Below are 17,761 nucleotides of genomic sequence, written 5' to 3'. Positions count from 1 at the left end.
CCTCAGGGAGGCTCCTGGAACCGTCTGTCATCATTTGCCACAGTCAGATGCCATTGTCTTTGACTATCTGGTCCCATGGATTCTGGTGGTAGCATTAGGATCTTTACAAGGCTGGAATCGGTTCATCCCCTCTATAGAGGCACATGAAATCATTCCCTCATTTGTCCTATCTGGATGTTAAATCATCTCTGGGGAACGTGGTGGGAGTGGGGATGTGACTTTGGTTGCTTTCTGTCCCACTCCCAGTTAGGACAAATCTTTCCCATAGGAGTTTTTGCTTTTACCCAAGGGCACTTACCCATCGGCACCCTAACACACACATACACATACATGCACACAGACATACACCCACATGGTGGCCTGATATTGTGATGTCTCTAATCAGTTTTTACCATTCACACTCTCCTGAGGCAAAGAAGGCAGGTTACCTACTAGGATTTGGGAGATAAACAAAACAAATTAGCATTTTAATAGATTATCTTGCAACATTCCTGCACTCATAAATTGATAGTGTTGCTTAAAGGAACTTTTGCGCCCCTTCTTGGTGTCTAGGCATTTCCCAGATATTGGGTCACTGATGGTCTTAATTCGGACATGAGTCTATTCCAGGAGGGCAACCTCACATAAAGTAGCAGTTGCTGGGTAGGTGGTACATATCCTTGGGCTTCTCAAGGCCAGGGTTAACAAACTTGAATATTGGGCGAATTTCTTGCTTTCTAGAGGGCTGAATGACTCTTTTCTCCCAACTGTGGCTGCATCCCTGCTGCATGGGAGTTTTCTTTGATTCTGGTTAACCTCTGGGAGAACAGATTTATAGAAAAGCAAGGGTGGAGCAAGAGACCATTTATGTACCTATGACAATATTCTAAGCAAGAGATGATGGGGGCTTGAACCAGGGCAGAAGTAATACAAGAGGTAAATGACTGGATTTTGGTTACTTTGAAAGGTAAAGCCAGACATCTGATTGGGTTAAAGGGAAAGCCAAATATAAGTAGGCTTGTCAGGACTGATTTGCCCTCACATATCTCACAGCTGGGAGGAATTTTAAATGACTTAAGAGAACATTTCACATCTTGAAACCAGAGAAAAGTTGTCTAAAGGTTGTCACACAAGAATTTAGTTTTGGCAGTTAAAGAATTGGTTTTCCAACCTAAATCTGCAGCCAATATTTCATTATTTTCTGATTCACCTCTCTTTCTACAGTCTCTGGGTTTTCATTATCTCACCATTTCGGATGGCATTAAGTGTCAGTTCTTTCTCCCTTCCTACATCCATCACCAGGTGAGTCTGTCAGCTTTTTTCTCTTTCTTAGAGTACTCCAAAAAGAGATGAGAGGTACTGTTTCCAGGGGGAAAGAATGCAGAATAATTAAAAATAATAGCCCTGTATTCCATTCATCAGCTTGGTTTTAAGATGACTGAAAACCTCATACTGAAATAAACACCCTAAGAAATACAGAATACTCTATTACTGTTAGTGGTAAATCTACTTTGTTTTATATTTAATTCCTTCATAGCTCTAGAATCAAATAATTGTGATTGCAAAACTTGAAGAACTGATGAAAACTAATTTTTAATTTTTTTTTAATGTTTAGTTTTTGAGACACAGAGAGAGACAGAGAGAAACAGAGACAGAGAGAGACAGTGCAAGCGGGAAAGGGGCAGAGAGAGAGGCAGACACAGAATCTGAAGCAGGCTCCAGGCTCTGAGCTGTGACACAGAGCCGGAGGCAGGCCGGAACCCACTAACTGTGAGATCATGACCTGAGCCAAAGTCCCACGCTTAACTGACTGAGCCACCCAGGTGCCCCTAATTTTTTGTTTAAACGTTGAATACTGGTAGAAGTCACACAAAATTTTAATAAATCAGCACCCATTTGGGCAAGTAGTACTTCTGCTTTCATTCTATGGTGGACTTCATCTTTGCTTTTAACAAACTGCAGGCTACATTGCTGTTATTCAGAAGCTGTAAATAACTTGGGCAAGGTAGTTATCATTCTATGTCCCCCCCCCCCCCCATGCAGAAAATCTCAGCCCTCTGTTTCCTATCTTAGGGGCCTCAGATAACTTAAAAGCCTCATTGAACATTTGGTGTCTAGTGCAAAATAGTATGCTTGATGCCGAGGAGGAATAACAAGATGTACAGGACACAGAGCCCTGCCCTTCTAGAGCAAGAATTTGGATGAAGCGGCCCAGCGGAGAAACCAACCGTCAGTCGGTACAACCTCTCGTTTTTTGGCCTTTCACTATCAAGTACATCCAGTGTGTATCAAGTGTGGTGTGCACTCAACTAGTTTAATTCCCAAACTGCCATCCTAAGGTGGGAAATGCAGAATTCTATTTAATTTTCACTTTTAAAGGGGTGATTATGGGTTTGCAGTCTTAGGTGTTTGCGGAGGGATTTCCTTTTTCCTGTGCCGGAGAGGCGTACCTAATTCCCACCTGCTTCCTAAGACAACCCGCACTTTCCTTCCTGGTCTAAGAGCTCACTGAGCACTGACCAATAGGTTCGGCCCGATTTCTCTGAGGGGCGGGACCTCGTGCCTGGGCTTCGGAGACCCTCCCCCCGTACGTGGCCTGCGTGCGTGACGACGTGCGGCGCGAGGCGGTTTCTCCAGAGTGTGGCGCCCCCCGGCGGCAGCGAGAACTCAATGTGACAACCGGACCTGAGCGACTGCCATGGAGCCGCAGAAACAGGCGCGAACACCCGGGGGCCCCGTCGCGTGGCCGCGTGGGCCCTCGAGGTCTCAGACGCCGGACGACGAGGAGGGGCCGGAGGGCAACACAGCGCCCGCGGCGGCTTTTCTGGGCGCGGAGGCGGACGACGCCTGTGCGGACGCGCTGTGGAAGCTGCCGGTGGAGCCCGCCGAGCGGAGGCCCGAGTGCAGCCGCTGCAGGTGACCGCAGAGCGGGGGGGGCGGGGACCGTGGCCGGCGGCGGCTTTCGGGGGAGGCTGCAGCGCCCCCTGCCGGGAAGGCGGCTACTCAGGCTCCACGCAGGGGAGCGCTGCCTCTGGCATCTCCGCGCGTGTGTCCGCTGGTGACCTTGGAATCACTCTGTGAAATTGCTGTTACAACCTTGTTGTAAGAAGCCGTTCACTCAGGTTCATGAGCGTTTAGCCTTACTTCCTGCAAGACACTGAACGTGTCATGGGATGAGAGTTCTGCTGTTGACAAACTTAAGAGTATGATACGGGAAGTAAGGGGTAATGACAGTAATGCTTACAGTAATGAACACTTTCCTGCTCGAGTGACATAGTCATCTCACAGTAAAAAAAACAAAAGTAATTAGAGGAGACAGTCAAAGTGGTTAGGAGAATAATTAAGATTGTTTTTTCTGAATTCTGAATTCATTTATTGAGCACCTGTTGTGTGCCAGGCACTGTGCTAGATCTGGGGAATTCAGGCACGGAGAACACAGACATGGTTTCTGCCCTGATTGGGGCACTTACAGTCTAATGAAGAGACAATTTATTAAACAGTTAATGATAACTAGCCCTGAATGCTCACAGTATGCCCAGTTGTTTCAGTGATACCTCATTGTGGTGGTGTCCTTCAGGATTGCTTTCCCTGCTTGTTTGCGTTTCATGCTGTTCAGATACACGATTCTCTTTAACTTGTGGGTGTGCAGGATCTTTTCGCTTGGTTACTGAAGGTCTCCATCTATCACCTGTCTTTCTGTTGCCTTCCACAATCTTAACTGTTAGGTAGTGCCTCTGCTTCCTCCTCCTGCTGAATAGCTCAGCAGTTTGTCATCACTTCCTGCACAGCCCTGACAAGGCTCTCGTTAAAGTCACCAGTAATCTCCCTCAAATGAAATCCACTGTATCTTTTTCTCTTCACTTTTATACTAGATCTCTTGGCGGCATTCTGGAGTTGAATGCCGACTTCTTGAAACACTATTTCTTTGGTTTCCCTGTGGTTTATCTGCTTTGTCTGCCCTCGTCGTCTTTGCCTGTTCTTCTGAAAATCTAAATGTTGGGCTTCCTCAGCTCTTGATTCTAGATTCTCTTATCTTATAACCCCACACATTTTCCACAGGTGATCTTACCAGTTTTCATGGTAAGATCGATACCCAAATACTTCTAGCTCAGACCTTTGTCCTGAGCTCCAGACCTATGCATTCATTTAACCAGTGTTGATGGAATGCTTTGCAGATTCTTGGTAATATGGTGCATTCTGTGCCCTCATGGGTTGTCCAGTCTGTTATTGGATACGGATAACAAACCAGCAACCAAATATGTAATTATGGAACAGAAAAGCAAAAGCAAACAAACAATGAAGCAAAGGAATGGGATGCTGTGACATAAAATAGGATGGTATCAGGAAATACTTCTGAGGAAATAGCATTTATACTAAAATTTGAAAGATGAGAAGAATCCAGGGAAGAGAAAAGAATTCAAAGAAGGAGAACAGAAGGCCAGACTGGTTTCATGTCTTTACTACTTGATTGCTTGGAGTATCTTATGTTGGACATTTTGGGCTTTTCCCAGGGTTGGGTTGTACGACCCCAGAGGAAGGGATCTTGAGTGTAGGGATCTGTTTATATCTCCTAAGTGTACTATCGAGAGTAAGACATTCAATATAGACTTTTGAGGAGGATGAATAATTTGTGTCTAGAAGGGACTGCATGTTTGAGTGGAAGGGGTGTACGAATACAATTTATTTAAACAAGCTCCCTAAAGGTGTTAGGAGATAACACTTAACAGTGCTGCAAAGGGGTCACTAGGATGCTAAAAGACAAGTTATTACAAATATAAACCCAAGGCTAAATTATCATGCTAGCTTTATCATCTAGTTTTTGCTCTATTTAGAACTGCTGATTATAAATGCTATAGTTTTTTTTTTTTTTTTTTAAAGAAAATTAGTCTCCTACATTTAGCGAAGATTTAAAGTTTTTCCAGTCCACTCCCTGCTCCACTTAATAGATTTTATTTTTTAGGGAAGTTTTAGATTCACAACAAAATTGAGTGGAAGGAGTAGAGACCTGTGTTCTGCCTCCACCCTGGTATCTTCCCTCATTAGCAGCATCCCCTGCCAGAGCAGTACATTTGTTAAAATGGATGAACATCATCATAATTCAATGTGCATAGTTTTACACTGGGGTCCACTCTTGGAGTTGTACATATTTTGATTTTGGAAAACTTCATAATAATATGTATCCACTATTATAGTACACTATAGAGTATTGTTACTGTCCTAAAATTTTCTTTGCTCTGCCTTTTCATCCATCCCTACACCCTAACGTAATCTGCTTTTTAGAAAATAAGAATGACTTTGATTTTAGTTTATTTCCAGTTACATTTAGTTAATATTTTAGGATTATGATTCATTCCAACACTTGTGCACTTTGCTTCTCCTACTGAAATTTTGTACCTTTTAAAAGTTCTTCTCCCCTTTGGCACAGTATGCATTTTATTTATTTAATTGGTTTAACTAATTTTATTATTATTTTTTTACATTTTTTAAAATGTTTGCTGTTTTGAGAGCGACAGAGAGACAGAACATGAGCACAGGAAGGGGAGGGGCAGAGAGAGAGGGAGACACAGAATCCGAAGCAGGCTCCAGGATCTGAGCTGTCAGCACAGACTCTGATGCGGTGCTTGAACTCACAAACTGCGAGATCACGACCTGAGCCAAAGTCAGACACTTAACTGACTGAGCCACCCACGTGCCCTGTTCAACTAATTTTAATTGGTTAGATTATCATTCTAGAAGTCTGGAGAATATTTAGGTGTTACCAGTAAAATATAAGCTAATTGATGGCTCTTTATATTTTATTTCATTAAGCTGTTAGGGTTATACTAGTTTCCTGGATGAACTTACCTACATTTATGCTTATAATAGTTCTTAAAACCAAAATGCATTCTTAGATTTGAGTGATCAGCAAGTCACAATTATTTGGCCATTTACTTTAAGCAGTATTCACTTCTCTAAATGTATTACTGTAATTGTCATAGTCTTGGAGTTCCAAAAATTGGTTTTATTCAGGAAGTACAAACTCAGTTTAACTTCACAGCAGAATCTTGCTAGTTGGAAATACAAGTGCTCTGAAACATGAATGGGATATTCTTTCAAGATCCCCAACTAATTTGTTATTGCTGGATACATATTAAGAGTGTGTTCCTCTTGAGGGAACAGGATGTACAGGAGTACAGTGTATAGAGAAAGTGTATATGGACAGCTTGGTGGAAAGGAGGGAGTGGAAAGAGGCAAACCTGTAGAGATTAGCAGTGGTTGCTCTCGGAAGGACCAGGTAAGCAGTTAGGGAGGTTAAGAAAAATTGTGCTGAATGTACTAGGAACCAACAAACAAAGCACTGGAGTATTTTTTATTTTTTAATTTTTTAAATGTTTATTTATATTTAAGAGGGAGAGAGAGACAGAGTGCAAGTGGCAGAGGGACAGAGAGAAAGGGAGACAGAATCCGAAGCAGGCTCCAGGCTCCAGGTTGTCAGCATAGAGCCCGACGTGGGGCTCGCACACACCAGCTGTGAAATCATGACCTGAGCTGAAGTTGGACGTTTAACCGACTGAGCCACCCAGGTGCCCCTGGAGTATTTTTATATTTAGATGATTGTCACAAGTTCAACTTCATTAGGTGGCTTTTAGCTGTAATAATTTATATTCTATTTTATTAAAAAAATGCAAACTAGTTGGTGATATGGTGGTAAAAGTCTTGACTGGGAAGAGTTAAGGCCTCATTCTAGTAAAGATGCTAGGCATCTTAATTATACTTCTACATCTTCTATAGATAAGGCCATGGGTCTGAGGATAAGACTTAGAAACCACTTGCAAATCATTGGTCCTAAGAATAATGGAATAATGTGAAAATATGCAGTATTTTTTAATTTGTCGGAGGGAGGGAAACAGTGGCAAGGGCATGCACACAGAGTGACACAGGCCCTGAGGCAGAAATTTTTCTTTCTCCAGTGCTTTCTTCCCCCAAAAGTAAAAAATTATAACGATTATAATATACCACACCAGTATATTTAGTATGTATGTATGTATGTATGTATGTATTTAGTGCCCATATGTGTGCATGAGCAGGGTAGAGGGGCAGAGGGAAAGAGAATATTAAGCAGGCTCCACAGGACCGTGAGATCATGACCTGAGCCAAAATCAAGAGTCAGATGCTTAACAGACTGAGCTACCCAGGTGCCCCTAGCACACATTTTTTGAACACTGACCACATGCAGGTTACCTGTCAGGCCTAGGTATTTTACATGCGATATTTTATTTATTTCTCATAACAGCATTCTAGAGTTGGTGATATTGTTAGCTTTTAAATAACGAGAAGGTACAACACCAAAAAAATAAATAATTGGATTAAAAATGGGCAGAGAACCTAAACACATATTTTTCCACAGAAGACATACAGTTGGCCAACAGACAAATGACAAGATGATCAACATCACCCATCATTGGGGAAATATGAATCAAAAACCGCAAACCGCAATGAGATATCACTTTACACCCAACAGAATAGCTAGAATCAAAAATTCAAGGAATAACAAGTATTGATGAGGATGTCGAGAAAAGGGGACTCTTGTGCATGCTGGTGGCAATGTAAATTGGTGAAGCCACTGTAGAAAACAGTATGGAGATTCCTCAAAAAGTTGAAAATAGAACTACCATATGATCCATTAATTCCACTACTGGGTGTTTACCCAAAGGAAATGAAAACTCTAATTTGAAAAGATACATGCACCCCTGTGTGTTTTGCAGCTTTATTTTTAATAGCCAATATATGGAAACAACCCAAGGTTCTATCTATAAATAAATGGATAAAGGATATGTTATGTGTGTATACATATGTGTGTGTGTGTGTGTGTGTATTATTTGTAATATTATAACGTGATATATTTTTTGTACATATGTAAAATGGAATATTCCTCCGCCAAAAAAAGAGAGATCTTGTCATTTGCAACTACATGCATGGACCTAGAGGGTGAAATAAATCAGACAGAAAAACACAAATATCATCTGATTTCACTTATATGTGGAATCTAAAAAAAACCAAATGGACAAAGAGACAAACAAAAAACCCCCCAGACTCTTAAATACGGAAAATAAACTAGTGGTTGCCAGAGGGGAGGTGAGGGGTGGGTGGTGGTGAAATAGGTGAAGGGGATTAAGAGGTGCAGACTTGCAGTTATAAAATAAATAAGTCATAGAGTTGAAAAGTGCAGCATATATTGAAATATATAGTCAATAACATTTTAATAACATTGCACGGTGAGAGATACGACTACACTTATCGTGGTGAGCCCTTAGTAATGTGTAGAATTGTCGAATCATTATGTTGTAGTCCTGAAGCCAGTATAACACTGTAGGTTATTTATAACTCAGTAAAATTTAAAGATAAATGATGAGGAGAAAGGAGTAATAATTAGGTAACAGAATTCAGTCTCTGCTCCAGTCCATCTGGCTCCTGAGCTCAGCCAGCACTTGACCTGGCTCTTTGTTTGCTGAAGAAGCCTTATGATTTTGTTGGTAGAGTAGGTGTAGTCACTAGTTGAAGTGGAGCCACCAAGGCTGCAAGATTTTCATACTTTTTATTTATTTATTATTTATTTATTTTTAAATGTCAGTGGGGGAGAAGCAGAGAGAGAGGGAAAGAGATAATCTCAAGCAAGCTCCTTGCTGTCATCACAGAACCTCACATGGGACTCGATCTAATGAATCTGGGAGATCATGACCTGACCTGAAACCAGGAGTCAGATGCTTAACTGACTGAGCCACCCAGGTGCCCCTTATTTATTTATCTTTAGAGTAGGCTTCACACCCAATGTGAGGCTTAAATTCACGGCCCTGAGGACTAAAGTCTCATGCACTATGGACAAAGCCAGCCAGGCATCCCTGATTTTCTTATTTTTTAAATTGAAGTATGTTCAGAGGTGCCTGGGTGGCTCAGTGGGTTAAGCGTCCGACTTTGGCTTAGGTCATGATCTGGCAGTTGAGTTTGAGCCCCGTGTTGGACTCTGTGCCGACAGCTCACAGCCTGGAGCCTGCCTCTGATTCTGTCTCTCTGTCTCTCTGCCCCTCCCCCACTTGTGCTCTGTCTGTCTCTATCTCTCTCAAAAATAAATAAAAACATTAAAAAAACTTTAAACTGAAGTATTTTTACTTCGAGCTTAGTAAAAAGATGCCTGTGCTTTAGTATTCTCTAACTCCTTTTTTTAAAATTGAGATATTATTGACATAACATTATGTAAGATTTGATACATTTATATAATGCAGTATGATTAGCACTGGTAGTGTTAGCTGTGATTACATAATTATTATATCTTTTTTTTCTGGTGAGAAAAAAGAAGTTTTAAGATCTAGTCTCAGAAAATTTGAAGTATAGTCCCTGACTTATGATGGTTCAACATAGGATTTTTCAACTTGACAATGGTGTGGGAGCAATACGCATTTAGTAGAGTCTGTACTTTGAATTCTTAATTTTTACTTTTTCCTGGTCTGACGGTATGTTGTACGATATTCTCATGATGCTGGATGGCAGCAGGGAGCTGTAGCTCCCAATCAGCTGTGTGGTCATGAGAGTAACAACCAATGCATTTGCAACCATTCTGTGCCCATATAGCCATTCTGTCTTTCGCTTTCAGTACAGTAATCCATAAATTATGTGAGATATTCAACATTACTAAAAATAGTCTTTGTTAGATGATTTTGCCCAACAGTAGATAAGTGTTCTGAGCACATTTAAGGTTGGCCTGGCTAAGCTATGGTATTTGGTAGGTTGGGTGTATTAAATGCATTTTGACTCAGGTTATTTTCAGCTTTGATGTGTTTATGAGAATGTAACCCTGTTGTAAGTTGAGGGAGATCTGCATATCGTACATTACTGTTGACTCTAATCACTATACTGTGTATTTGATTTGTAGAACTTAATTCATCTTCTAGTTCCAAGTTTATACCTTTTAACAACATCTAGCTCCTTTATTGAAATTTTTAACCTTTCCTTATTCTTTAGGTTTGGATATTCTGGAGAAAAAAAGTGGTGGGGATAAAATCATGAGAGAGGAATGGAGGGGAGACTGCAGGTGTTTAAGAAGAATGCAAGAGCCACACATTGGCAGCCAACAGATGTTTTGCTTTGAATTGGTATTTTACCAGCTTTTAAATTAGTTCTAACAGTTAAAAATCAAGATGGTTTATCTCAAAAATCCAGATTTCTGGCTTCCTTGAGAATACGAAGATCTAGCAGTTCAGGGAGTACCTTTCTGAGCAGTATTGGTTGAGCTGAGTATTGGTCATGACCTTGGGTTGGGCGAGATCTGTCCAGGGCACCATAGCTCCTTAGCTATTCCTGCTTGGTTTATTTTATTAACTAGTAGGGATTTGCTTTTTGTTTCTGGGTCTCATGTACACTATTGTGACTGGTCTGCTTAAGCAGTGGGATGAATCAGACTGCAAGTTTGGTAGGTACAAGTGAAAAATGGTGATTCCTAAGGGAATCAGTTTAGAATACACTAAGAGTATTGAATTGGTATCAGCACTTAGGTTTAGAAAACAAACTATTTTGGTAAATTTAAAATCAACTAGATTAAAAAAATTAAAAAAAAAATTTTTAATTAAAAAAATTAAAAAAAAATTTTTTTTTAATTAAAAAAATTTTTTAATGTTTATTTATTATTGAGAGACAGAGAGACACAGAGTGTGAGCAGGGGAGGGGTAGAGACAGGGGGAGACACAGAATCTCAAGTAGGCTCCAGGCTCTGAGCTGTCAGCACAGAGCCCGATGCGGGGCTTGAACTCATGGACTGTGAGATCATGACCTGAGCCGAAGTTGGTCGCCTAATCAACTAAGCCAGGAGTCCTTTAATGTTTATTCTTGAGAGAGAGAGAGAGAGACAGAGACAGAGACAGAGCCAGAGTGTGAATGGGGGAGGGGCAGAGAGAGAGACACACACACATACACAGAGTCCGAAGCAGGCTCCAGTCTCTGAGCTGTCAGCACAGAGCCCGACGTGGGGCTTGAACTCACGAGCTGTGAGATCATGACCTGAGCCGAACTCACGAGCTGTGAGATCATGACCTGAGACCTTAGACGCTTAACCAACTGAGCCACCCAGGAGTCCCTAAAATCAACTAGATTCTTGATGGTGATTTTTAGAGTAAAAAATTAGATAATTTGAAAATTTAATTCTTTGTTCATATCAAAAGTATCATATTCCTAAGAGAAAAGTATGAAGTTAATTTGTTCTTTCCTATTGGTATAGAAAATATGTTTATTCTTTGAAGTAGTTCATTTGTAATATATGTGGAAAGCTAACTGATTTACAAATTACTGTGCAAACTAATCATATGTTCAAAGTTGAGCAAAGATGATATATGTTAAGAGGGAATTTTTTTTCTTAATCTTAATTAAGTCTCCAAAGAGGAGTGACCAATTTTAAAAACCACGTTAGAGCTTTCTAAATGTTTGATTTATTTTCCCCAAGAAAAATAAGAATTATATCATTACCCTCTGATGGATAGAAGTTTTCTTCAAAGAACATCAAAGCACATTAATTTTTAAAGTACATTTGCCCAAAATTAATAATTCATCATTCTGTTCGTGCTTATGTAGTGAGAAAAAATTTTCAGAAGTAGTCTAGTCGAAAATTTGGTATCATTTAAAAAGGGTTCACAGGTTACAAAGTGCTTTACCTGTGCATTTTAATTTAATACATAAGACAACTTTGATTTAAAGTTATTCCTTTTTATAGACTCTCAGGGTCAGGTGACTAGTGAGGGGCTTTCATACTTTTATTCCTACACCATATAGTAAAAGATTATATTGAAGCGAGCAGTATGACTACTCTTGTTTTCCTGCTGCATATAATAAATATTTCCAGTGAGCTGTTTCTTCGTGGTCTTTGAATCTGTAGATTCTTTTCCTGTTCCCTGGCTGTTTTTAGTTATTTTGGGATGAGAGCTTTTTAATTACTGTCTTTTTTAAGATTGAGCTTTTATTTCTTGAATCCTTTACCTGCCTAAGGTCAGTTTCTTATTTTTCAGTAGGTCAGTATTTTTCAGTCAGAAAGGCAAATTCGAAGATATTACTGATTAGGAATTTATTTTGTTTTCCCCTGTTCACTTATTTGTTTGCTTCTCTCTGTCTCTCTCCTCTCTCTCTCTCTCTTTTTTTTTTTTTTTTTTTTGGTTTTCTCTACTGGAAGCCTCATGAGAAGGCTGTGGGAAAAAAGGTAGCAGTGAAATGAAGTAAGTAGAAGTCTTCCAGAGTTCCTTGGGGGAAAAAAATGAAGCTATAGAATGAGTCTCTGGACTTTGCAAAGGGCGAGAGGGGTTAACCTCTTGGAGAAATATCTGACTCTTTGCCTATGTAGACGTGTTACTTGGCAGGCTACTTTTTTTTTTTTAAATTGTGCTAAAATGTACATGTATAATACTTACCATTTTAACTATTTTTAAAAAAAAAATTTAACGTTTATTTATTATTGAGAGACAGAGCATGAGCAAGGGAGGGGGGAGACACAGAATCCGAAGCATCAGCACAGAGCTTGACGTGGGGCTCGAACTCACAAACTGCGAGATCATGACCTGAGCCGACGTTGGATGCTTAACTGACTGAGCCACCCAGGCGCCCCTCATTTTAATTACTTTTAACTGTCTAACTCAGTGTCATTGATACATTCGTAATGTTCTGTAACCATCACTACTATCTGTACGCAACACTTTTTTCATCATCGTCAATGTTGACTCCGAACCCATCAAATAATCACTTCCCATACCTTCCCCCCACCCGGCCCAGCCAGTGGTAACTTCTGTTTTATTTTGTATTTCTATGAATTTGCTTATTCTAGATTCTTCATGTAACATATAATACTTATCCTTCTGTGTCTGACATTTCTCTTAGAATGTTTTCAAGTTCTCTCCATGTTGTAGCATATCAAAATTTCTTTCCTTTTTATGGCTAAATTATATGTATATACCACTTTTGTTTATCCATCATTCATTTTTTTTTCTTATTTGTTAAAATAACAATGGTTTGTTGATGAACACTTGGTTTGTTTCTACCTTTTGGCTATTGTGAATAGTGCTGCTGTGCACCTTGGCACACAAATATCTGTTTTTGTTCCAATAATTTTGGGTATATACCTAGGAATGGAATTGCTGGGTCATGTGGTAGTTCTGTGTTTGACTTTCTGAGGAGTTGCCAAACTGTTTTCCAGTTCCGTTTCAAACAGAGGTCATTAGATTAAAAAAAATGTTTATTGATTTATTTTGAGAGACAGGGTGTGTGTGCACGCACGTGTGTGAGCCAGGAGGAGGGGCAGAGAGAGAATCCCAAGCAGGTTACGCACTGTCAGCACAGAGCCTGATGCAGGGCTCAATTTGCAGACGGTGAGATCATGACCTGAGCTGAAATGAACAGTCAGACCCTTAACCAACTGAGCCACCCAGGTGCTCCGAGGTCATTAGATTTTTAACATCTGGTTCTGCTCATTTTATTCCTTTCCTGGAGACCTTCCATGCTTGTATTTCAGGTACACAGTGGAGTCGAGGCTCTAGTGTGTCATCCAAAGCCTTTGCATCTCTTCCTCCACTGTACCCTTCCCATACCCTCTCTTCTAACCACCTGGAATGCATCCCTCGAACAGGTGTTTTTCATGTTCTGCTTTATGCCTTTGTTCTCTTATTTCCTCTGTACCCTTTATTAGGATCAGAAGGCTTACAAACATGGTGATGGACGTGCACAAAGAGACAATAAATCTGTGAACATTAACTCATGGACGTGAGGAAAAATGGGTCTTGAAAATATGGGGGGTTATGCCTTTGGGTTAATACGAAACAAAATCCTGGCGCTGGGCAGCTGGGTGGAAGGTTGTTTACAGTGGACATGAGGCATCACCTCTGTTTGTCTTAGCTAGCCAGGGGATGAGACAGAGCAAATAACCTCAGGGTTAACAAGGTACCTTTTCTGATTAGAGCCCCAATCAGCTCTGCTCTGGGCAGCTTCACCTGCAGCAGTGGTCTACAGTCCAATTCACCTGTTTAGCTAACTTGGTCCTTTCCTCCTGTTAAAGCAGCTTTCTGCTATAGTACTAAATTGGGGGGCACTTCCGCCCTGAATACCTAATCTTGGTTATTTCATATACCTATGTTCTTTATTGGGGACTTTCCTCCGCTCTCTCTATACTGGGGCTTTGGCCCCACCTTCTCTATACTTATTTACCTAATCTTGTTTACCCAAACTTGGGTGTAAACATCCTATGGCTTTCTAATTCTTTATGCCTTGATAACCCATTGGTGTAAGTCCAGGGAATTTCTAAGCTTATTCCCCACACTGGTTCTTTGAAAAGATCAACAAAGTTGAGAGATCTGTAGCCAAACTCATCAAAAAAAAAAAAAAAAAAAAAGAAAGAGAGAGAGAGGACTTAAAATCACAAATGAAAGAGAAGTAACTGGTAACACCACAGAAATACAAATAATTGTAAGAGAACGTTATGAAAAATTATATGCCAACAAACTGGACAACCTAGAAGTAATGGATAAATTCCTAGAAACATAAAATCTACCAAAAGCTGAAGCAAGAAGAAATAGAAAATGTGAACAGATTGATAACCAGCAATGAAATTGAATCAGTAATCAAAAACCTCCCAATAAATAGAAGTCCAGGACCAGATGGATTCAAAGGCAAATTCTACCAGATATTTAAAGAAGAGTTAATACTTATTCTCAAACATTTCCAAAAACTAGAAGAGGAGGGAAAAGTTCCAAATTTGTTTTATGAGGTCAGTGTTACCTAGATACCATAACCAGGTAAAGACACTACAAAAAAAAAAAAAAAAAAAAAGAACTATGAGCCTGTATCTCTGATGCACTTAGATGCAAAAATCCTCAACAAAATACTTGCAAACTGAATCTAATAATACATTAAAAAAATTGTTCACCATGATCAAGTGGAAAATATTCCCAGGATGCAAGAGTGGTTCAGTATTTGCAAACCAATCAATGTGATACATCCCATCAATAAGAGATCATCTCAATATATGTAGAAAAAGCATTGGATAAAGTACAACAACATCCATTCATGATAAAACCCCTTGGGACACATGGGTGGCTCAGTTGGTTATGTGTTGACTCTTGATTTTGGCTCAGGTCATGATCTCACAGTTCATGAGATCAAGGTCCGTGTTAGGCTCTGGTACTGACATCATGAGCCTTCTTGGGATTCTCTCTCTTCCCTCTCTCTTTCTGCCTGTCCCCAGTCAGGTGCATGTGTGCACGCTACCGAAAACAACCCCCCAAAACAAAACAAAACAAAACAAAACAAAAAACCCCCAAAACCTCAACAAAGTAGATTTAGAGGGAAAATACCTAAACATAACAAAGACCTTACATGAAAAACCCACACCTAGCATACTCAGTTGGGGAAAACTCAGAGTTTTTCCCCTAAAGTCAGGAACAGGACAAGGGTGTCCCAGAGTTTTTCCCCTAAAGTCAGGAACAGGACAAGGGTGTCCATTCTCACTGCTGTTACTAAGCGTAGTAATAGAAGTCCTAGCCACAACAGTTAGACAAGAGAAAGAAATTAAAGGCATCCACACTGGGAAGGAAAAAGTACAATTTTTACTCTTTGCAGATGACATAGTATTATATATAGAAAACCCTAAAGGCTCCACCAGAAATCTGCTAGAAATGATAAGTGTATTCGGTAAAGTCACATGACACGAACTCAGTGTACAGAAATCTCTTGCATTTATGTGCACTAATAATGAAGCAGCAGAAAGAGAAGTTAAGAAAACAATCCCATTTACAGCTGTACCAAAGATAATAAAATACCTAGGAATAAACTTAACTAAAGAGGTGAAAGACTTTTACTCTGAAAACTGTACATCATTGATAAAAGAAATTGAAGACAGCACAAAGAAATGGAAAGACATTCCATTTAACAAATATGTAACAAACATTATTAAAATGTCTGTACTACCCAAAGCAGTCTATAGATTTAATGAATCCCTATCAAAATACCAACGGCATTTTTTTGCAGAACTAGAACAAACAATCCTAGAATGTGTATGGAACCACAAAAGACCCTAAATAGGTAAAGCAATCTTAAAAAAGAAAGACAAAACTGGAGGTAGCACAATTCCAGACTTAGAGTTATATTACAAAGCTGTAGTAATCAAAACACTATGGTATGGGCACAAAAATAGACACATAGATCAGTGGAGCAGAGTAGAAAACCCAGAAATAAACCCACAATTATATGGTCAATTAATCTTCAACAAAGTAGGAACGAATATCCAATCAGAAAAAAGACAGGTTCTTCAACAATTGGTGTGGGGGAAAACTGGACAGTTACAAGCAAATGAATGAAACTTGACCACTTTCTTATACTATACACAAAAGTAAGCTCAAAAAGGATTAAAAACCTAAACGTGAGACTTGAAACCATAAAGATCCTAGAGGAGAGCACAGGCAGTAATGTCTTGACACTGGCCACTATAGTATTTTTCTGAATGTCTCCTGAGGCACGGCAAATAAAAGGAAAAATAAACTATCGGGACTACATCAAAATAAAAAGCTCCTGCACAGTGAAGGAAATAATAAAACTAAAAGGCAACCTATGGAATGGGAGAAGATAATTGCAAATGACATATCTGATACAAGGTTAGTATCCAAATATAAAGAACTGTTACAACTCAACACCCAAAAAACAAATAATCCAATTAAAACATAGGCAGAAAACATGAACAAACATTTCTCCAAAGAAGACCTATACTATAGATGGCCAACAGACCCATGAGAAGATGCCCAACATCAGTCATCATCAGGGAAATGCAAATCAAAACTACAAAGAGATAGCGCTTCACACCTATCAGAATGGCTGAAATCAGAACAACAAATCAGAAAATACAAATCAGAAACAACAAATGTTGGTGAGGGTATGGAGAAAAAGAAACCCTCTTGCACTGTTGGTGGGAATGCAAACTGGTGCAGCCATTGTGGAAAACAGTATGGCGGTTCCTCAAAACGTTAAAAATAGAACTACTCTACCATCCAGTAATTGCACTAATGGGTATTTACCCCCCTCCCCCCAAAACAAAACCACTTAATTAAAGAGATACCTGTGTTTATTGCAGCATTATCTACAATAGCCAAATTATATAAAGAAGATGTGTGTGTATGTATACACACACACGTACATACAATGGAATATTATTCAGCCATAAAAAGAATGAAAGCTTGCCATTTGCAACAACATGGGTGGAGCTAAAGAGTATTATGCTAAACAAAAGAAGTCAGAGAAAGACAAATACCATATGATTTCACTCATATGTGGAATTTAAGAAACAGAACAAATGAGCAAAGGGAAAAAGAGAGGCAAACCGAGAAACAGACCCTTATCTATAGAGAACAAGTTGATAGTTACCAGATGGGAGGTGGCTGGAGGGTTAGAAATAGATGAAGGGGATTAAAGAGTATACTTATCATAATGAACACTGAGTAATGTGTAGAGCTGTTGAATCACTATCTTGTACACCTGAAACTAATATAATACTGTATGTTAACAACAGTGGAATTACAATAAAAAACTTAATTAAAAAGATAGTTATTGTCCTGTCAGATTCAATTTTGTACCTCTGATGAAGCATTTGAACTAGGAATAGGTAAGAAACAGCTCTGCCATAAACTTATTCATTTGTGATTTTGTAACTAGAACAGTATAGATTCAGTATGGATTCTTCAGTATAGATTCTTTACAAGTGTGTATGATTTCTTTGTGGGTGCCATTGTGAACCCTA

At 39.5% G+C, this 17,761-nt stretch overlaps 1 protein-coding gene across 3 annotated transcripts in view; it reads left to right on the top strand.

Moving 5' to 3' along the window:
- The first annotated feature begins 2,650 nt into the window (after nt 1-2,650).
- The window catches only part of DTWD2 (DTW domain containing 2), a 201,300-nt gene continuing 186,189 nt past the window's right edge, over nt 2,651-17,761 (top strand). For all 3 annotated transcript variants that reach the window (XR_007155486.1, XM_047874197.1, XM_047874208.1), the window contains exon 1: nt 2,651-2,895. Coding sequence is in view for 2 of the 3 variants with exons in the window: in XM_047874197.1 (XP_047730153.1) it covers nt 2,678-2,895 (218 nt within the window). In the remaining variant the exon portion in view is untranslated. The remainder of the gene's footprint in view (nt 2,896-17,761) is intronic.

Source organism: Prionailurus viverrinus, chromosome A1, assembly GCF_022837055.1.
Source record: "Prionailurus viverrinus isolate Anna chromosome A1, UM_Priviv_1.0, whole genome shotgun sequence".
Taxonomy (NCBI): domain Eukaryota; kingdom Metazoa; phylum Chordata; class Mammalia; order Carnivora; family Felidae; genus Prionailurus; species Prionailurus viverrinus.
This window is presented reverse-complemented; position numbering and strand designations above follow the sequence as displayed.